The 19818-nt window shown below is 43.3% G+C and overlaps 1 protein-coding gene across 2 annotated transcripts; it reads right to left on the bottom strand.

Annotated features, from left to right (window-relative positions):
• Window positions 1-15923, bottom strand: ankrd33ba (ankyrin repeat domain 33ba). Of its 2 annotated transcripts, XM_047568726.1 has the most exons (7): window positions 15500-15923; window positions 14860-15402; window positions 5190-5319; window positions 4657-4797; window positions 3286-3427; window positions 2331-2529; window positions 1-1451 (listed from the first exon to the last, which is right to left on the bottom strand). In XM_047568726.1, exons 2-7 carry the CDS (start codon window positions 15301-15303, stop codon window positions 909-911), a joined length of 1599 nt encoding a protein of 532 aa, XP_047424682.1. In that variant the 5' UTR covers window positions 15304-15402; window positions 15500-15923; the 3' UTR covers window positions 1-908. The 2 variants fall into 2 exon arrangements, with proteins under 2 accessions (XP_047424682.1, XP_047424681.1); XM_047568725.1 differs by having other exon boundaries at window positions 14860-15923.
• Between the last annotated feature and the right edge of the window lie 3895 nt (window positions 15924-19818).

Genomic DNA, 19818 nt, shown 5'->3' with positions numbered 1-19818 from the left:
TCACCGTTAGCAGAAGTGTTTATTTCATTCACAACATCCGTACCCTGTGTACACTAAACTCACACATTCCAGTCGTTGCGTGGTCTCAGTGTCACTGTGGTATTGGACTGCAAACATTTGGGAAAAAAATTAAAGTGTAAGATCCATTTCAGACTTGGCCTCAAACGGTTAAAACTAGAAAACCTTGTATAGATATCAGTGAGTGGAAAATCTTTAATTAAAAAAAAGAAGTTTTTCTTCAAAAGCATTAAAATCTCTAATATAAAATATATATATATTATGCAAAATACATTCAGGGTGTGTCAATTTAAAACAAAACAAAAAGCATCTAAAAAATATTGCCAATAAATATTCTCTACAAGACCTGCATTTAGACTGCTCAGGCAACATTAGTATTCTTCACTAAATTTTTTATTCCATAAAATGTTTTAAATTGCTTCAAAACGTTTTTTTTTTCTTTTTTCTTTTTTTTTTAGGCAGAAAGATAGACACAACTCTGCTGCTCTGCTGGAAAGAATGTGTGTTATTAAATGTCTTCTGCTCCAATGCGCTACATACACCCCTCACCGTAATGAGTTCCCCAAGCGTAACAAAATATAGACCCGGCCATCTATTAAAAAGCAATAAATATTAAAAATAAATTAGCTAAAAACATTTCAAGTATCAAATCCCCTGGGTATTCGATGTTTGACATCACAAAGGACTCATTTTTAAGAGGCCACTCTGCACCCCCCCTTTTGCAAAACTTGAGCAGATGAAAGCAACCTTCAGTTCCCTGGGACACCGTTGTTAAGTCTGCGCTCACCTTGAGCCATGTATCGGGGGAAAACAGTCAACCCATGTCGTGGCTTCTCCAGCATTTGTTGTTTTGTAATGGGGGTTAGTGTAAAGCTTCTGAGGTAATGATATTATTTCCTTTTCCCGGTAGCAATGCGCTTCTTGGTCGCAGCCTCTACCCTCCTCCTCTCAGCTTCCTCTGCCTTCTTCCTCTCCTCTTTTAGCTCTTTGTACCTCCACTTCGGGATCTGCAGGAGGTGCCCTCCATCTTTGGTGCTGCTCTTCTTCCGGACCTTTTCCGGTTCGTAGGTGGACGGGGGGGCTTTGGACACCCTCACTTTGGGGATGCTGAAGCCCGGCCTGACGCTGCTCCTCCGCAGCACCATGTGGACGGGCAGCAGGCTGGTTCTCCGCAACTCCATGGCTTCGTTGTAAGCCACGATGCCCAGGCTGGAGCTCCTGTGTCGAGGCACCAGGCTCTGGGCCTGAAGGCTGGCTCGGCGGTCCGCTGAGATCTTGGGCACCAGCGTGACCCGAGAGTTCTGGAAGAGTTTGAGATGGCCGTCCACCCGGTCGGGGTTGATGGTGCGGAGCTCCTTGGCGCGCTGCTGGCGGATGATCTCGGGGACCGCATAGCACCGCTTGCCCACACTTGGAGGACTGTCAGGGCACACCTGAAACAAAGCCAGCAGTGTCTGATTGGTATTACTGGTTAAAAGTTCAAACCGTCCACATGAACGCCAGGTCCAAAAGTTTCTCAGCACAACATATTGTCAGAAGATGGCGAAAGTTATCCACTTCTTCTGTCAGTAGTTTTAATATTGAATTACCACTATTCTGACACTATTTCAACGTAAACTGCAGCATTAAGAGTCATAAAGGGGATTTTAGTGCTGGACTCTTAAGTCAGCATACATTTGTTTCTATTGAGTGTACAGTATATATATTTTTTCTTCAACAAGGAGCAGGGCTCAATCTCTGTTTTCACTTCTGCAGCGCTGTTAATCTTGCATGAGTAACCTGCTTATCGGATAAGGCTGCCGTTAATTATATCCTTTAATTGTTATGAACTAATCCCAAGAAAATACAGAGAATCTGCTGATATCATAAAAGATTAATTAGTGGCACATTTATCCTCTAAAGTGTTATTACCACAATATTATCATGCCGTAGAATTAAGGTAAATTGAGGTAATTTGCTCAGCGATGCAAATTTGAAGTCTGTGGGAGGCGCTCTCCGTGCTGCACAACAATGTCGGGCTCCATCTGAAGATAAGGAAGTGAGCTCTCCAGCTACTTGGTGATATGCACACAACATGAGAAATACTGCAGAGCAGGGCAACTTCAAAGGCTCCGTTCACCTTAAAAATGCTTCCTTATCGCATGGACTAGCTCTAGCCATTGCCTCGCGCTATCTTGGCTTATGACTGAAAAATGCTTGCTGTCATGAGAGAGTAAATGAAGGGCATGAGGATCCACGGCCTGCTTAATGCTGATAAATGAAGGGGAAATGGATAATTCGGAACGAGCATGTGTTCGGGCTTAATCACTCACCGTGTGACACGCCACGGCGATGAAAGGGCTCCTCATGGCGGTTGTAATGGAAACCATGTGGTCGATAACGCCTTGGTCCTCGGGGTTGGTGACATTTGCAATGTTGAAGACGGACCGCACGGTGTCTGACAGGCGCTTCAGACAGCCTCGGGGCTCCTGGGATTTGGCCACTAGGGATGCTAGTGGTGGCCACTCCAGACTGGGAGAGAGAGTTTGATATGAAACTACTAATACAAACGCTTAAAGGGCTTAGTCTCCAGAATCAGTAGTGATAGCTTGTCCCCAGACTAATTTGATCTCTTGCTTCGGAGTTGTTTAACGCCTGAAATATTGTGCGTTGCTGTTCTTTCTGGTGAAGGACACATAGCTGCCTCGTCACATCCATCATTTTCTACATGCACTCATTTCCACCTCATCGTTGTCCATGTCTACATCTGCCTATACACTGCCGCCACCAACACCTAAACCTTGATTATTGCTCTTTATTACTAAATAACCTTCTCTTATTAAAAATTTCTTGCACGTCTAAATCCCCATGAGAAAGTGCAATTCTGCCTGAAGACACAGGGGATGAGATGATTTGTACATAGCAGCTAGAGAGCTAGTCAATAGTATTTATTTTCTACGGTGCCAGCTGGCAGGAACAGGCGATTTTCACCAGACAGCTCCTCAAGAGGCTGCTTTGTGGAGTTGCCCAGGTAGAGAAGAGAATGCTTGTAAAGGAACTTATTGCCTCAAGGCAAAAGATACATCCTAGCTTTTCGTAATTTGGTCGTACGCCATGTAAAGTCATAATTGGAGTGCAAACCGCACAGCATGTTTTAAGCGTGAGTCTCGCTATCAAGATGTAAATCCGCCTCCCTTCCTCTGACTACTTCCCTTAGCTCCTTACAGAAAATACTACAAGAAGCACCACTCTTTAAAGACAGACATGGTAGCTGTTTAGTAGTTTTACCTGAACCTTTCATGGTACTGGTGTGGAGACGGCCGTTCCATAAGGCGTGTCATCACCCAAGCAGTTTCATATCGGCCCGTGAACAAGGCCCACTCCCTGGCAGTCAGGTGGCGGCCGAAGTCCTTCGCATTGAGCGCAGCTCCTGGTGGACACAGGGTTGAAAGGAAACGTTTAGTTAACAACAAATACAGGAGGACAGGAAGAGTTATGCAGAGTTTTGTGACAGCTGTCTCCTGTCTGTCTCTGTGTGAGCTCAGGGCAACTCATGTTAAAGCCACACTCCCCAGGAGTAAAGTAACAGAAATGTGTGTTACGTTAAAACGTTCCACTGAGCGGCATCCTTATAGCTGCCATGGCTGAGCAGGGCATGAATAATAAGGCAACAGTCCACAGATACGAGTTTAGCTTTTTCCATTTCCTGCATGTGATCCCCTCCCTGTCACCCACAACTTCCTGTCCCTCGCTCTCTCTACTGATCTATCTGCGAAAAGCCCAAAAAAAAAAAATAAATAAATAAATTGACTACTAAAATAACTGTATTGCTTAACACTGCAAATATTAAGATTAAAATGAAATCCTGACAATGATGTTTCTGTCAAACCTTTCCATAAGTTTAATAGTCATGATAAAAATGTTTTTAAATGTTCTTTATTTAATCAGTTTGTCCATCTGTGCACCAGACTTCTGAAAATTTGGTGATAATCTGCCCCAATCACATTACACCATGCTGCCCTTCACTGTTTACCTGTGAGTTTTATCCTTAAATAGCCAAGATCTTTCCCTTCGTCTCTTATTTGCTATGTTCCTGTGAGACTGATCTCTTCCTGAGATCCTTTCCCAAGTTCAGAATCTCAACCAGTCAATAAAAGTGACCAGGGTTTCTGCAGGTTTAAACAAGTGGAATTTAAATATATGGATAAATATATGGAATTACTTCCAAATTAACAAAATTTATAGCGGACAAATGGCCTGGAGATTTTTGAGATGTTTGAGATGTTTGAGATGAGATGCCTTTTAATAAAATTGGCCAGTGCAAACCTTGTTATATATGTAGTTCCACTTCTGGGTCTCATAATAGTTATATTTCATAAAGAACTACACGGAAGGACGTATGGATTTAAGACTTAACTTTTTTTTAATTTAAGACTTTTTAAGGCCTTAAATTGGGATTATCAAATTTTTGCCTTTTTAAGACTCCCTGGCGATTCTTTGCTGATCCCTCGGCTACGAAACTCTCCGCCTTGTCCCCTTTTAAATCTCTTCTTGAAACTTATTTTTCAGAGGTGGCATTCGTCCTAACCGTCTGTCTTCACTGTCAAGCAGTTTGTGACTTCCCTTTGACAGGTGCCACGTAAATAAAGCTCTCCTCACCTGCCATCATGAGCGAGCGCACGCAGTCCACCCTGCCCTGCATGGCAGCTTTCATCAGGGCGGTGAAGCCGTGACAGTTCCTTCTCTCTACGTCCAGCCCGATGTAGTAGTTCAAGAGATAGTTGGTGATCGTTATGTGGCCTGAAACAACAGAGGGAGACGTGACATCTTAATTAGCGCGCAGGACACAAGGCAGAACATACAGTCCAAAACAATGCTGCATTGAAATGACTTGATTTGCCAGACAGGCTTTCGTGATTGTCCACAGTGTTTTGGATGTAAAGGATCCACGTGCATACGGCCGGACACTCATCGCTTCTGTTTGTTGTTGAGTAGAGCTGGCGCAGGCTGTATGCTCGTCTGTGTGTTCATCTGCATCAGCGCTCGTGCCAAAATGCCTGCATGTGTATGTTTGTGCGCGCTTGTGTCCAACAGCACAAGAAGCAGCCTGTCGGCGTCTGTGTGTATGTGTGTGTGTGCTGTGTGTAGCTGAGTCTATCTGGCATGTGAAACTGTCAGTTTGTGTACTGTACCTGCTTGTGCAGCAGTTATGAGAGCGGTGTTTCCCTCGCTGTCCTGCCAGTTGACATCCAGATAGGGACACTGGGACAGCGCTATGACGACGTCCACGTAACCTTGGTAACATGCGACCAGCAGCCCTGTCTGAGGCAAAATAAATAAATAAGTAAATGGGAAGGTGACAAGACATGAGGGAAAACGAGAGAATCAGCAAAAAAATAAAAATAAATAAATGTTAAGGTAAAAGAAACAGCAGTAAAGTGCTGACAGTGAGGTGAAGAATAGGAAGAAAATTGCATTCAAGGCTGTGTCAGTAAAAAACAAACAACTCCAGGGGACCTCTGCGCATCTTCGAAAAACTTATAAAGTTGATTAAACATGACATCTGTTCTGTTTTCATTGAGAGACCTTGGACTCGGTGGAAAAAACAAGCTGTCGTCCCGTTGTGTACACTTGCGTGGACGTGTATTTGAGCCCGAATAGGCAGCCTTTTATACACGCGTGGACAAACGTGTAAATGTTAGTCAGTGTGTGTGAATTTATGAGGCTTTGGGAGAGTGCCAGCCTGGAAAACTCCTGTAAAAAGTTGTGTACTTTCCGGAAGGCGCTCACTTCATCGGCCAAGACAAACACGTTAACCACCGGAGCGAGTAGAAATTTGGAACACAGAGTTCTCGACGGAGACATCGTACGCTAGGCGCCGTCTTTATACTGCATATATAAATATTTCTATCAGGAAGCTACATGGATTAGCAGCTAGCATACCCACAAGCTACCGGGTAAATGTACGTAAATAGCTGGAGTTATGTGAAGTGGATGCATGCGATCAGTCTGATGATATAAAACCATTTATTACATCTTAGAAACACAATTTTTTTAAATTAATAAAACATTAACGTCAATATTTCTATATGACTTTTAAGTGTGGAAAATACTTTTCCCTTTATGCAAGATCACAATCCTGAATAATAACCACTATTCTCTTAAGTCAAAGGCAAACAACATGTTGTTCATAAAGGGCTATTAATCTGCAAGCCGGCGGACCCTACTGGGACTTTAGATGGAAGCTTCCAGGTAAAGCTGGAAGGAGTCATCCAGTCAGAGCCACTCCCAAACACACAGAGGCAGTGAACGCATCGGCTGCAAGACACATTTGTATGTAATCTGTGGATGCTGCGTGATTCAGGGATATGTTTCAACACGATTTCCCGCTCGGATTAGAATGAGTGCGAATCAACGCAGCGCGGGAGATTTGACCAAATATCCCAAAATGAAACAACGCATAACTTGATTATCTTGGTGATCAGGCCACACTGGTGCACATATCAACTATCGCCTCCGACTGAAAAGCGTACTGACTCGACTCAAATAAAGCATTACAATTCTTTGTGCATATTCAGAACCTCAGGAACATCGAATCCGTGTCCTGAAGTCTGAAATCTTCCAGCAGTAGTAAAGTATTACAATGTTTGGGTTAGTTGTCAGAATGTGTTCCACATTTAATATTCCTCAAGTAGACTTGATTCACGAGCTCGCTTCTGTAACACAATGTTCTCTTCGGGAGAGCACTCATGAAAATCTACCTGATTTTTTATTTTTTTTTTTTGCACCTCCTAGTCTTGTTTTCCGAGCACACTGTGTTACTCCTCTAAATGATTCTACTGAAACGGCATGTGATCAAAAGAACTGCCCCTCTAATACTAATATAAATAAAGGCGAAGGCTGGTAAATGTAAGGCCGAACTAAAATATAAGACACTAAACCAAAACGCATAGTTTAGTGGTTAACTATTCAAAGATCTGTTAAGCTGCAGAATGTTTCAATATCTTTGATATACAGTGGATGTGAAAGGTTGACACACACCGCTAAATGAGATGGTTTTTGAAATGTTAAACAAGGTTGTACCTTTATTTTACAAATCACAACCTTTGCAGTGCCGCTGAAAGTCCAATGCGACAAGCGGTATTTTAAAAAAAGGAAGCAAAAAATTTGAAAAACCTATAACTGGGTGTGCGTATTACATATCACATTAAACACGGTGAAGGCAAGCATCAGCAAGTGGAGGAAATATGACACACCGATGACGCTGTCAAGAACAGGAGTCCCGCCAAAATGGATGAGGGGAAAAAAAGGGGAAAACTCAGGGAGGCTGTCAGGGAGGTTGACAACAACATGAAAGGAGCTGCAGCTCTTTTTGTCAAGTCGTCGTCGCTCCCTGCATGTCACGACTGTTTCTCTATCCTTCGCCTGTCTGGACTAAAGGGCAGGGTGGCAAGACGCAAGCCCTTTCCGACTGAAAACACATCCGAGCCTGTCCTCCAGAAATGTGAGCACGAGGAAACGATGTTATGGTCTGATGAGACAAGATTGAACTTTCTACTGTAACAGGCATGCTTTGCACATAAACAACACGGCGCATCAAGTAGAAAAACTTTGCCCCTGTTATTTTTGTGGGTGTTACCGAGACATACCACGCAACAGTTGTTGCAGATCAAGCACACCACCCCAATGGAACCCCCACACAGTAGATACCTGCCCCATGGGGATGATATACTCACTATACAAGGCAGTGGGACAGTGAGTATGACCCATGGAGGCCCCGTCCAGCAACCAGCAGAACCCTAAAATTCACCCCCAGCTGTTTTTTTTTTTTTTTTGTGGCACAAGTGGTGGCTTCAGTGTTGTGGCTGATCGGCGTACGTGTCTTGCACAGAACTGCAAACTAAACCGAGTCAGGCGGTCAGACAGCAGGACCCACAGTCACACTAATGTTATCATCTCCTAGCGAAAAGGTGAACAAAGGTTCAGTGGCGCAACCGTGGCCTGCCAGAAGTTCACTTACACTGGCGCGGCTTCAGATAGATCTTTCTGCTTGGACACACTCCCATGCAGACCTTGTCTATGTCTCTCGCACACTTTCTCACAAACACATGCGCGCACGCGCACGCGCATTCTTGGCAGCCCTCCAGCCTTGCAGTGATGCACTTTAACAGCATGCCCCGCAGCACGTCTGGAGCTGTATCGGCCGTCTGACTGCGTCCCGTCTTTTCCCGGCGAAACCCTTCTCACGCTCATGCATAAACACACACGAGCATTTAATGTTTTTTTTTTCCTACCTTTTTTTTGCCAGATGATTGCTGCTCAGCACACTGCTGGCATTAGATAGACACAGGAAAATGTGTTGCGGCTCTTTGATTTTTACAAGTGAAGTGGCTGCTGGCAACGGCAGAGAATGAGGAATCGGAGAGAAGCAGAAAAAAAAAATGATGTGCTACAAAATACTTAATTACGAATTCAGAAGCTAATGAGGTGAAAATATGAGCACAACCAGGCAGATCAAGAATCCTTAAATAATCTCTAAATGTACTTGCAAGGAATTAACATGTGGATCGTGAGAGAAAACCACACCGATAGTTTTCAGGAGGGATTATGTGTTTTGTATCTAGGCTAAATGAAGATGAAAACTGCTGATGGACGTAGACGTTATGTCCTTCCTAAGTGCAGTCTGTCCTGCTACGTTGCACTGGATTGCACAACCACGGTGAATTTTTACAGCGTTGAATGCATCACCTTGCATGATCTCATAGGAGAACGGATGAAAGCAAAACAGGAATTGCGATGTGACACCTAGATGTAGATCTACTGATCACCCTCCACTCCGGTAGGTGTCTGTGACGCACCAGTAGCCGCTCTGCCAACTGCCAATACGGTTCAGATATAGTACAGTTTTTCCAACTAACACTATCCTAACGGGCCAGAACAACTGTTGCTGCTGCTCTGTGTCCTTGCAGATTTGTCTCCGTCATTGGTTTGTTAAAGTACTGACGTAACCATCCAGATTTGCCATCCTAAATATCAAACGTTTATTGTTAACCCAGCGAGACAAGACTTTGACTGTGGTAAATGCTTATACAGTCAAAACATATCACACCAGCAGCTGACAAAATGCCCCGAACTGGTTCACAGATTTGAATATAACAGTGGAAACGTGAGCGAAACAATCTTCCATGTAGATAGGATCAGATTAGATCATCGACACTAAATATGAAAAGTCATTACAGTTTCCACCAAATACACTGTCGGCCATAAAGTCTGATTCACGTTCAGACACATTCCTTTTTTTTTATTTCTATTTATGCACATCAGTTACATGTTTGGAAGAGAGTGATCAAACAAAGTTTAGAGAAGACATACTGTTTGTCTATTAATAATGAATCACATTGTCACATAACATGAGAGGAGGTAAAAACTATTTTATTCCAAGTTTACAGTGTAAGGTCACACGATGGAATACAGTTCAGCATTATACGCAGGAGTCTGTGTACACGCAGAAAGTGGCTGTTGTTTTTATTTTCAGTTTAACTTAAGGTTGAACTTAAAATACCAAGGTTACTGGGTTTTGTTGATCACAAACACACTGGTCTCATTATTAGCCCGTACACACACACACACACACACACACACACACACACACACAGGCAAACAAAGGCACACATGAATACTCTCGAAGTAATCTGGAGAAGATCCAGAGCTAGGAATAGAAGGGCTAAGCCTTATCAGTCAGAAAGACAGAGAGAGGGGGGGTGTAAAGGGGAGGGAGGGAGAGACGTAACTACAGTTAATGTGGGAACGCTCTACAAACTGGCTCCCAGTGTAACCCTTCGAATTCCTAGAAGCACAGTAAGTACAGGCCCCCACCATATGTAAAACTAGTTTGCGCTGGCACTGTGGCATCTTCAGTTGAGCGTTAGCTGGTAAAAGGAGTGAGGATCTGTATCATGGATACTGTAAGAAGACTGTAAACAATAATCAAGTTAGCTTTTGTTCAATATTGTATTATATAATGGATGGACCTGCTCAGATATTAGTGCCGTTCCAGCAGCTTTATTAATAATGTCAACAGTTTCACCCTGTGATCAGCTTCTAGTGGAAAACTTCGCAACTTTCACTAGATAAAACCGAACAGGATAGCACTGCAACCGAAATAAACATGGAACATGCTTAACAACCGCCACAGTCTGCTGGCTGTTCACTTTAGAGGAACTAAGAGGCCCACGCTTTTTCAGTTACCTTCCTCTTCAGCAAACCATTCTAACTTCCTGTTTGATTCCAAAATAGGAACTTGATGTCACCTCTTTTTTTTTTTATATATATAAATTGTCTTAAGAGGAACTTGCACGTGCAGCCGAGCACACACATGTGGTCTAGATCGCCCTCAGTCACACACGCCATAGGCACAATGGATGCAGACTGCAAGGCCGCGTTTGGGTCAATATCCTCCCTGTTAAAAGTCTCTCTGTCTGCAGCCGTACGTTCACATGGCTGTATCAAATCCGATGCGTATGACTGTCGCTTTGATTTTTCCACTCGTCCGTACTTGCTAGCGGCCTCATGCTCGCTAGCTTCTGCAGCTCCGGACTTCTGTCTCTATCTGGCCGTGACTCATTTGGTCTATCTGCCTGCCGGCCTGTTGGTCGATGATCAGCGCGTTGGTCAGCTGCTCGGTGCGTTCGTCGGGACGCACTGCGGTCGACTCTGTGGGCGGGCTCTGCAGGCACGGCTGGAGCGTACTGTATCTGTCCTGGTCGGTCGGTCATCTGATCCCCAACCTATCTGGAAAATTTGATTGTGCTCTGAAAGGAGGGTGTGTGTGTGTGTGTGTGTGTGTGTGTGTGTGTGTGTGTGTGTGTGAGAGAGGGAGAGGTTGCAGCCAGGCTTGTGGCCTGATTTAAGCTGATTGGATTCTCTCTCTCTCTCTATTTGTGTGTGTGTGTGTACGTGTTTTTATTGAGCTTTCATGTGACTTATCCAAATGGCTTTGAGGGAACCACACTGTCCTAAACAGGGTGAAATGTGCCCCAGGACAGTGATAAACTAATTTGACACACGGTATTACCACACAAAAAGTCAGCACTCAGAGGAGATAAACCTGATCTCTTATGGTTTCCAACTAACTTTTACATCGGTATTCACCCATCCACTACATCAGTCATTCAAGCTGCAACAATGAGACTATATGGACTGTGACAGCGATAATTACTATGCTGTAATAATATACCAGGAGAATGAAACGCGCATACGTGTCCGTGGCCGTAAAGTGTCTTGTCAACACAGGCTGTGTTTAGTGAAAACATGAACTGCCTCACCCTGTATTCTGAGGGCTGGAAGATAGGCTCCTGTCTGTTTACATCAGTGACTGCTGGGCTTAAAATATTCACATCATGATTCCAGGTAAATTTCAACTTTAAAGTAAAGTTTTACCGTCGCTCTACGGCTGAGTTGAGACGAAACACGGGTTTACAGTAAACCTCCTCAACGTCCTGAAATTACAGTGTCAAAACTGCATACTGACGATTTGATTACACTAATGTTTCAGCACAAAATAAACAAATGAAGAAATAACGCTGCAGGCGTCCACTTTGAAAATGCAAAACCGCAGTTATATAAAATGCAGGACCGCCTTCGGCTTGACATCTAACCACAGAAAACAGAAGCATCATTATTAGCTAACAGGTCACAAAGAGGACCTGCTCTTTTCTGCAACTTGCTGTTCCTTAAATGGCCACTTGAGGCCGGCTCAAAAAGCGAGTACCCATTGAGCCAAATGCTGAAAGGTCCAAATTTAGGACAGACAACATGTTTACAGCCTGTAGAGTTCATTTTACCATCCATTACAAGAGAGCAATTATGTTTTACACATCTCCCCTATTCAAATGAATTAATTGGGACTTCAAGTTATTCCGCTTGGAGTGACAGATGGGAGCCATCACAGGTCATCGGCTGCCTCTCTGCCCACCTCTTTGCCCTTTTTTAGACTAACTGGGAATCAGGTGAGGTGAAAAGACGGCAATGCCTGGAGACAGTAACCTTCAGAACATCGTGGTCCATTTTTAAAAACAGTCCATAAACTCTACAGAATAGTAATTAAGCTTACTCTTTTTAGATTGTGTCTATGCTACAAATCTGTATTTGAACAAGTTTTGCCACACAAATGCAATAGCACTGTGCGTCAACCACACTACTATATCCTATTGCCAAATATCGTAAATATAATTTGACAGAGCCTATACTGTATTTCTTTCCTTAGACTAACAAATCCCTCCAGGCCCCTGTATAAACTGCTGATAAGTGAAAGGGGAAATGGAGTGCGTAGTGTCCATGCACGTCTGCAATGTAACACCCTTCTTTGTCTTACACGCGCACTTTGTCAAGCTGTCACCTATTTTAGGATCTCGACATCTGCGTTGGGATGTGTTTCGAGCGCATGTGTTACCTAACCTGCATTGTGTCTCTGACTGCGCGCACGTCCCAGAGGTCAGAGTGTGCGGCAAAGTCAATTGTGAATGCACAAGCACACATCCGAGTTATCTGGACAAACACAACTGTCTTTCTCTTCATCTCTCACTGCTTCACACACACAGACAAACACTATGTATCTATGGGTTGCTAGCCAAGATAATTCAAGTGCCTTCAGGACCTTTGACCTTTCCCGCTGCGTCCTGCACAGCGTGTATGTCATGCTCTCATAGGAATTCCACAAAATACGTGATTGCATATTGTTTGAATTTCACACTTTGTTGCTGCAAATAAAAATTGTGGAAAAGCAGATGTCAATTGAAGCTGGGCAGAGACTACGGAGTTTTGAAATAATTCTGGTTACGGACATTTGTTCGGATATTCATTTCTCTAATCTCAAACTTGCACACGCTTCATTGCTTGAAGCGCAGCACACGCTACAGGATATCATTTTCATTTTCTGCCGGACCAGGAAGCGTTACATGCATCCCCCACTCCCAATGATCTCATAGGAGAACTGATGTAAGCAAAATAGGAATTGCGATGTAAAAAATAGCTGTAGATCTACTGATCACCCTCCGCTCCAGTAGGTGTCTGTGACGCACCAGTAACCACTCTGCCAACTGCCAATATGATTTCAGATATAGTTCAGTTTTTCCAACTAACATTATCCTAACGGGCCAGAACAACTGTTGCTGCTGCTCGGTGTCCTTGCAGATTTGTCTCTGTCATTGTTTTTTTTAAAGTACTGACGTAACCATCCGGATTTGTCATCCTAAATATCAAATGTTTATTATTAACCCAACGAGACAAGACTTTAACAGTTTATGTTTATACAGTCAAATCATGCCATATCAGCAGCTGACAAAAGGCACCAAACCGCTTCATACACTTCATACAATAAAATAGTGGAAACGTGAGAAAAAGGATCTTACACGTCCATAGGATCAGATCAGATCATCCATAGAGTACAGTGTCACAAAACTAAATATGAAAAGTCATTACCGTTTTGACACTGTTGGCCATGAAGTTGAATTGATTTTGTTGTTCAGACGCATTCCTTTTTTTTTTATTATTCCTGTTCATGCACATCAGTTATATGTTTGAAAGAGAGTGATCAATAAAGTTTAGAGAAAATATACTGTTTATCTTTCAAGAGTAAATCATTTCATGAGAAGATGTAAAAACTATTTAAGTTTGTGTTATGAGACAGAAATGTGAAAACACAAACCACTTGCTTATGCAAAGCGGTGGAACCCCACCCTCTACTCTGTAACTATGGGGGAGAAAAAAAGTGCTTTCTAAGCTTTTACTAGTAGGAAGGTAACTAATTACCATAAATAAAACACACTGAGGAATAAAGGTGAGATTAATGTCCAGTACGGAGCTCAGTGTCAGACAGTTCAATTGCAGTTAGTCAAATTCCAGATTAGCATTTCATCTCTATGGATTTATCGCATTGCCTTGGGCTGCAGCCGTTTGCTAGGAGCGAAATAATACACAAGTTATAAACAGACGCATACTATACATTGACTCCAGTGAAAATAAGAATTTTTGGAGTAAAGGTTTTGAAAATGACCTACAGTGACAGAATTTTACCACGTCCAGACTTAGATATTGATCAAACTCTCTAATGCAATTTTGCAGCCTGGCGCACTGTATATGTAACAGAACCTAACACCATCACTAATGTGGAATTTATGGCTTTGAATTGCATCTTAAGTCACTCAAAAGGCCAGCCGAGGTGCTCGTAGGTGCTCTCGTGTCTTGACAAATGATGGTTTTAACCCACAAATGGCGATGCGCATACACATGCATACAGAGGATAGTGTGTTCTACTAACCCACAGGTCTGTGTGTCTGCATACTCAGAACTGTAAGTTTGTGTGGATAGAAAAAAACTTTATTTGTCCCACAGTGGGGAAATTGCAGATAAAATGGTGGAGGATAATGGTGTTAATTCATTATGGAAACATTTTCATGTCTCAGACATGTTTTAAATAAATATAAAACCCTTTCAGGCCACAGCCCTACAGGCCTGACTTCCACATGAAGGAGGCCTGTGTTAAAGGTATTAGAGGTCTGACCAGATCTGTTCCCAGGCCTGGAAATAGGTAAGTAATCCAGAGCAACAGGCTCAGACCTAATTATATCAATAGCTTCTGAATGGGATGCGTCTTGGCTGAACCCATTGGCACCAAGTAAGGCCTAATTTGTGTTTCACTTCAGTGCACGAAATAGTTGGGCGCCCTATAGTTTTTGAGCAAATCCCTTTAACTTCAACAAAGCCTTGTCACATATCTTTGCTTTGCGGTGCATGCGCGTTTTCAGCGCTAGAAGCATCGTCGAGCTACTGGTGTCAGGCTGTGCAAAGTTTTGTGTTTCCTACCTTGTTATTCCTGTCAGTCTGTTTGACTTCCTCCTCCTTCACACCATGCCGGATCATCATCCGGACGATGGCTGCGTTGTTGGTGCAGCACGCCTGGAAAAAAGACAGCGGCTTCGGGCTATCCGGTGACGGAGTGCGCTCCGAGTCCGCGAACACATCATCCGGTGGATAGAAGGAGTCGTCTGACAAGATGCTCCGACAATCGTCCAAGCCCTCGAAGTCAACTTCCTCGAATTCATCTTCGTCCTCCTCGTCTCCGTCCTCCTCGTCTCCGCCGTCGTCCTCCTCCTCCTCGCAGGAGCCCAAGTAGTCCTCGTCAGAGTTGGACGGAGGCTCCTCGGTTATGGTCGGGTGGATCTGCCCGACTTTCTGCTGATGTCGGAGATGCTTGACCCGGACCGACGGGACGCCTCCTCCATCCCTGTCGTCCGTGATCAGCACCATCTAACCCCCGAGCCTAGGGCACTGTCCTCGGGGTAGAGCGCAGCCTGGCACGCGGGGCGCAAGCATGGGACTGCCTGTGTCGCCAAGACGAGAATCCAACTACGAGTTCAAGAACACAAAACAAAACAAAAAAAAGTCACTCACATCTCACACGGGAGCCCAAACTGCACAAACTCTTTGATTTGTGGTGTCATACTAGCTGAACGGGTTGCGCGTCAAGTTTATCACCAAACCATCAGTCATCTTTGGAGAGCGGTTATTGTGATCCCCCATCCGAGGCGCAAACGTCCCATGAAGTGAGATTTGCTTTCGCGCGTCCTGTTATCCGTTTCGAGGGCGTGAATTTTAGGGGCAGTTCAAGAAGTGGAGCTGCAGTCGAAAGTATGCGCGCACGACTGTCCCATGTAGGGCGGAGAGAGACAGCAGCCTGTTAACCCACAGTTGCCTAATCCGATTAGACGCGCCTGGGACCTCTCCCTCTCTCTCTTCTCCCTTTGTGTGTGTGTGTACTAATAAGAGATTAATTCTACTGGGAATTCTACTATATTCCTAGAATATTCATAGGGATTTGGTCTATGTTATGTTTATGTGCACAATATGAATTCAGAGGAATAGCTACTTGCAATATTTTGAGGAAACAAACATTAAAATATTCAAATAAGATTTTCGCTGTTTCATGCTTGCACTTTTAAAAACAATTCCCTTTGGGATAGTGACATCCCTTCTGATAACTGATCCAATCTAATCGTAATGTTTAACGTAAACTGAAAGCGAAAGAAAAAGTATGGTATTTTTTGTGCTCTCTGAGATAAAAATCCCCTTATGGTCTACAACTGATTTATGGAAAACATCATTTGTGTGGGGAAAAACCAGCCTTCAAGCCTCAGCCTAGGATGAGTCATTTTTATCTGAATGCCTACAAAGCATCACTCTACTGCGAACTCATAGAGGCACACCAGCTTTCAGGCTAATGAGGCAGACTGCATTCAAAGGATTTTCATTATGAAGATGATTGTGTGCACACGGGTTATATCTTCCAAGATCATATCTAGTGTGATTCTGAGATGATATATATTATAAAAGGAAAAAAAAAAAAAAAAAAAAAAAAAAACAGCCTTGGCACATTCTGCTCAGCCACCTCCATCTCTTTCGTTTTCTTGGCCACCATCCAGACCAGATAACAGTCGCAGATTGGGCCTCATTAAGACTTGGCTTGCGTGTGCACTTTTGTGTTTAATCTCTGGAAAATTTATACTAATTTGAAGGAAAATTCATCCTGTGAGAGAAAAAAAAAATGACAAGCTTGTTTTAAATCTTAACCGAAACCTGCGCTAAAAATAATTTGGCCTAACAGCAATGCTTCAGCAAAGAAGTAAAGCATGTGGCTTCAGTTTTTTTTTTTTTTCCTTGAAAATCAATCCAAGGTTTTGAAGAAAATGAATCCACTGAACCACCAAGCCACCAATGTATTTGCGTCACTGTGCAACAACTGATATCACAAGCAGAATCTCCACTGGATGTGCTCTGCTTGGCGTTGCCAAATAATCTTTTGTGTTGCTTCCATTGCCCCTGCGCAATTTCTCAGAGTTTAGACCGAAGTATGTGGTGTTCAAATGCCACAATATTCTGACAGGCCAGATTCAATAACATCAATTTGCCAACATCAGCTGCTGTGGAAAAAACAAGTCCACAACAGTCCCCGTGTGTACCCATTATTGTGATATATTCATCTACACCCAGCTGAGAGCCCTGCTCTCCCGTGGCCCCGCAATCTCTATTGGTATCTATGGTATCGGCCTGCTGCTGTGTGGGTGACTGTCAGTGTTGGCACTTGGAGAGATATGTGAAGTTTCACTTGGCGGTCAAGCCACAGTGGACTCAAAGACACCAGTAATTGATGGTAAACTATCTTCATTTTTCTTTATGATTAATTAATATTTTTCACCCACTTTATTGGGGATATGTTAAAATATCTAATGTATTATCACATTTGTATGGAAGTCTACTCTCATCTCAATGCGATACGGTTCAACGAAACCACGAAATATCTCAAATGTGAATCAATGACAAAATAAACAACCATGTACAGCTGTCATGTAGTAGGATTTACTGCAGGGCTGCTGTGTCAGAGCACATTGCAGCCATCTGTGTGACCCCAACCAATTCATTCTTCAAAAAACTGTTATGTCGAATAGGTTTTTAAGAATTTGCTATAACTATGTGACGCAATTCAGAGTGTGTAGCCCAACCCATGATTTATGGTCCGGCTCACACCCGGGGTTAAAGTACGTCACGGGCGTTCCAAACACTAGCTTCACAGGTGTGAACACAGCCAAGACATTCAGAGATGTGATCCAGTTTCATGTCCTGATCCATCCCTCTGTGTTTCCAACACTAATCCACATAAGCGTTCAGTAGAATAAACCAACAACTCACTTTTAGTAAAAAGAAAATTGGCACAACAATGCTTGGCAATAAACGTGTCTTCCAGGGAATAAAGCTGGATAACTAGAGCCCATTAGGGATTCGTCAATGTTCTAAATGCTTCAGTATTGCACAAAGCACTTGATTTAGGAAAGCCGTTTGTCTTTTTTATATTATTCCCCGCCTCGTCAGTGTTTGTTCTTCTGTTTTGTCATGGCGTGTTTCAACAGCTGTATCGCGATTTCAATTAAAGCACTGATTCTCATAAGTTTAGGGCCTTCATTTAACCCCGGCAATATGGATGTGATGAGCACTGACACAGGAGATTTTGATGATTGATTTAGGATTGGAACCCTTCAGCTCTCTCGTAGGTTTATTTTAAACACAGAGGCTCGAGTCGGCACCACAGCTGTTGGAAAATTTATGTTTCCGTTAAGGACACTTTAGAGTGGCAGATGTGCATTGACTTGAAGGCTTGATCCGAGATCCCTTCCCCATATGCGCTACATAGAGCGTCCAAGCCCAAACATTCTGCTGCACCACACAAATCAGATTTGCACTGTTCCCTGGGATGCACTGGAAATATATTCACATTCTGTAACGTGCACTTGTTGTCATATGAGACTTAGACATGCTGCAAATAGCACATTAACAGCGCCGTCCCTCGCACACCCAATTGCATTAGCTCAACCTGAGCTCAGAAGAAAAATCTTAATCCCTCGGACAGATAATCAGAGTGAGCTGACTGGAGGCTCTCTGTGAACGCGTGTAAGTGTCATGCAGATAGTGAAGTTTACACTGATCCGCTAAATCGTTACTGCAGAGCTCCGAAGGTGCGCGCAGCACAGCTAAATTTTAACACGCAGGTTTGACTTAAGATTAAAGAGCAGCTCCTCCTGACTGCACCTGCTTGGTGACCCACATCCAGCCCGGCTCGCTGCACATGCAGTCAGCACAATAATTCTGTCATATTGCATAAGCATTTTTACAACCTGCCGCAGCTCTGTTTGCAGATTATGTAATCAGTCATAAGCAGAATGATGGCCACGGGAGAGCAGAACTGCAAATCTTATTCTATTCTCGATAAGTATGAGTCACGAGCGCGAGTTACTCAAACGTGGACAAGCTGTGGGACACGCTTTCCGACCAAAATGCCACTTCACAGCGGTTGTGTAAAATGTGTCTTTGAACATGAGGGAAAGTGTCACCGTAGTTAAGCAGCAAAATGTTCTTGTAAGGGAAGAGGGGAAAAAACAACATACGGTTAATTTTCTGGGGGCTATTTTGCAAAAAAAGAAAATATTCAAAATACAAATCTACGCAGATCAGTGCTTAGATAGTACCTAGTTTGCATATTGCATATAAGATACAATTTGGTAAATCTTTCTTTGTTATAAAACATAATTATCTGAATGTGAGTAATGAATTGGGTTTCATGCTGATATAATGGTTAACATTTTTGACAGTACATGATCATCACATGCAATGAATTGAAACTTACTCCATTTAAAAGGGCAAAGGTTGATCAGAAACTAATATATTCTCGCATGCACCTCAGGAGCAAAAGCTGGCCTTGCTGCTGGTAAGGTTTAGACAAGCTCCAGTATCCTCACCTACTTCCAGTCGTTCATGTATCCCCCCCTAAAACCACAAACAGCCAAAAACACCCACACACATCGTGCTCTCTTCTGTGGCATGTAGAAGCAGTCCTGCACAAAGATCTTCTATGAGCCTCCTCTGGACACAAGCACTGAACTGTTTGTGAATGTGTGAGAAACGAGGTGCAAACGCAGCCAAAATCAAGTGTTTATGTGAGGGGTTTTTAACAGGACTGTTTACGTCCAAGATTTGCCTTGAAATGTTGTTATTCCTCTTCACGGGCACAGGCCCCGTGCGCTGATTATTAATAGCTTGATTAGAAACTCTTGATATTATTGCATAATCAGTTAATGAAAACTAACCGGGACAGACGACACTGTCTGCTCAGAAGGGCAACACTTAAAGCTCTGGCTCCCAGTTGAATAGGAGAAATTCAATAGTCCACAAGTGGTAATTAACTAATTTTAATCAGCCAGCGATGGCCCTTAATTA

The sequence above is a fragment of the Mugil cephalus genome, chromosome 18 (assembly GCF_022458985.1).
Source record: "Mugil cephalus isolate CIBA_MC_2020 chromosome 18, CIBA_Mcephalus_1.1, whole genome shotgun sequence".
NCBI lineage: Eukaryota > Metazoa > Chordata > Actinopteri > Mugiliformes > Mugilidae > Mugil > Mugil cephalus.
The sequence above is the reverse complement of the archived record's forward strand: the minus strand, read 5'-3'. Positions and strand labels throughout refer to the sequence as shown.